At 41.8% G+C, this 2446-nt stretch overlaps 1 protein-coding gene across 3 annotated transcripts in view; it reads left to right on the plus strand.

Moving 5' to 3' along the window:
* Window positions 1-241: 241 nt before the first annotated feature.
* LOC106810491 (sulfide:quinone oxidoreductase, mitochondrial-like) overlaps window positions 242-2446 on the plus strand; it is a 12917-nt gene continuing 10712 nt past the window's right edge. For 2 of the 3 annotated variants that reach the window (XM_014813869.1, XM_014813871.1), the window contains exons 1-2: window positions 242-301; window positions 552-782. In XM_014813869.1, the coding sequence (XP_014669355.1) occupies window positions 558-782 (225 nt within the window). In that variant the 5' untranslated portion in view covers window positions 242-301; window positions 552-557. Of the gene's footprint in view, window positions 302-337; window positions 783-2446 lie in introns of those variants that run through there. The other variant, XM_014813870.1, reaches the window with a different exon arrangement.

Genomic DNA, 2446 nt, shown 5'->3' on the forward strand with positions numbered 1-2446 from the left:
CTAACCCTAACCCTAACCCTAATCCTAACCATATCAGATAGTTACCAGGGTACGTTCCGGTATACCCAGGGTACGTTCCGGCAGTACCCTGGGGGACATAGACCCTATGAGCATTAGTTTGCACATGGGATTGCTCGATCTCGTGCCCTTGGGGTTTTTCTGTACGAAACGTGGTTCGTAGCACACTATGGGGCATGCGCCGTAGATAGCTGCTCTCGCGTAGTCATCTCTGATGTGAGTCAAGCGCCGCCTATCGATCGACGTATAAAGACGTACCATCCGCGTCGCAAGTCGACGAATCGTAAGTCGTATAATCGAACACACAGGCACTTGAAGCGTTTGATCTGTAAACACACGCCGCCGCCATTGCTGCTGCGCTGCACACTGACACATAAATATATTTAGACGCGTCGCAGCGGTTAATTATTATGGTTTTCATGTGAGATCGCTGCCGTGTTAGTTTACGATTGAGTTTGTTGAACTATCTCTCAAAAGTGCATCATATTGCCGCTTCCGCTTGCGAAGTATAGGGCGACTGTGTTTTGTTTTAGTGCGACATGTTTCCGCTCGCTAATTTCTCAATTGAGGCCGCGGCGAACTTTCGGTCTCTGAACGTATCAAGCAGGTTTGTCCGAGAGTGTCGTCAGCGTTTCTCCACGAGCCGTTCACTGAACGCTGACAGCTATGATGTGGTCGTCGTTGGAGGAGGAGCCGGCGGGGCATCACTGTCAAGTGTTTTTGCAAAAAAATCGAAAAGCGTAGCTGTGATAGAACCAAACGCGGTAAGTGCTCGATCGTGCGTATACGCGCACACGTACTCCAACAAAAAACGCACGGAGCGTACGCAGTAGCTTGCAGCGGCTGATCTAGGGTCACCTAAATCGAGCTAGCCTAAAAACTGGTTTAATAAATCTGGTTTTTAAATTCCGCTCATCTCATGCCATAGACAAACACCTGGCTGGACTATGTAAGTGAGTGACTCACAAGTCTGAATTGGCTGCATACATGTTCGCGTGACACGTGTCAGCTATACGATGGCATAAAGGATACCGGTACTCTCCACCTTTTGCACGGGTATTGCTCTAATGAAGATTAAACGTTTATTGGCGAATGAATCGAGTCAATCACTTGTTTTATTTATAGAGAAGATATATCTCTAAGCTCAAGCCAAAAAATTTCATGAAATTTCCAGCACCTAATTATGTTACCAACTTAATTTTACCACACAAATTTTGAATTTTTATGTAAAAATGGTATTTTGAATATTTCTCAACTACCAGAAAGAGTGAGGATACAAAAATTTTGTCACATGTTAAGCACGATATGGACCAAAATAGTGCGTCAGGATTTTTCTTTAAGTTTCATATTTACCGAGAAAAATGGAAAAAACTGCTTAAAAATCAAGTTGTGTTGGAAATTTTATCGAATAAATAGGCATAACTAATAAAATACGGCACTTAATAACAATCCCTGACGCACTTTTTTACAGCAATATGTTACTATTAAAACGAGTGTAAAATTAAATTAATCCGAGTTGTAATCATAGAGAAATATCCATTTATACATCGGCTACTATGTCTGAAATAGAAACGGAGAAATCAGCGTTTTTCTATTTTTCACAATGATTGACCGCCCGGTGCAAAATGGGTGAACGTATGTGAAATATCTACTGTTATAGTACTTACTGCGACATATCCATGACTAACTGCATATGACACCACTAAATTGGTTTTATTGGGACCCATGTTCTCTATCCTTGGGCCATATGTTCCATATATGCACCTCGATCGGTCCGTCTAATTACCGAAAGGCACCGAAAGGCACTGGAAGGCACTATGAGAACATCGAATTCCACCGGAAGAAGCAGTCCGGAGCTGAATTGTCAAAAAAAATTTCACCGAAATGCCCTAAAAATGACTGAACTCGGCCCGGAATGAGGTACACAAATACTTCATTCTGAGCCAATGTTTACATGCCACAGCGCCATCTCTTGGATGTTTTATAAGTAAATATGGGGATTTTCAATAAAATAATGCGTTTTTAATGTATTTACCACGATTTACGTATAGAAACTATATGTTATTTTTGCTGATTTCTCCGTATCTTTCCTTGAATTTTTCATTGTCTTTCAATGCCTTTCGGTAGATTTGTCTGCGTTTCTGCTCCTTTTGGTAATTTGCTGTCTAAACACTAAATAGCGCAAAAGGCAGCTAGGGTAAAAAATTCCGAAAGGCCTCTTAACACACCAAAAATACACCGAAAGACACTAAGTAACGCTCAAAGGGTCGTTGGGGGTCGTTGTCGTAACAGGTACTACAGATATGTACCCGAGGTACATATATGTATACACAAAGTGTACCAGACTTGTACTACAGAAGTGTACCCTAACCCTAACACTAACCCTAACCCTTACCCTAACCCTAATCCTAACTCTAATCCTAACCCT

This window comes from Priapulus caudatus, unplaced genomic scaffold (genome assembly GCF_000485595.1).
Source record: "Priapulus caudatus unplaced genomic scaffold, Priapulus_caudatus-5.0.1 Scaffold445, whole genome shotgun sequence".
Lineage (NCBI taxonomy): Eukaryota > Metazoa > Priapulida > Priapulimorpha > Priapulimorphida > Priapulidae > Priapulus > Priapulus caudatus.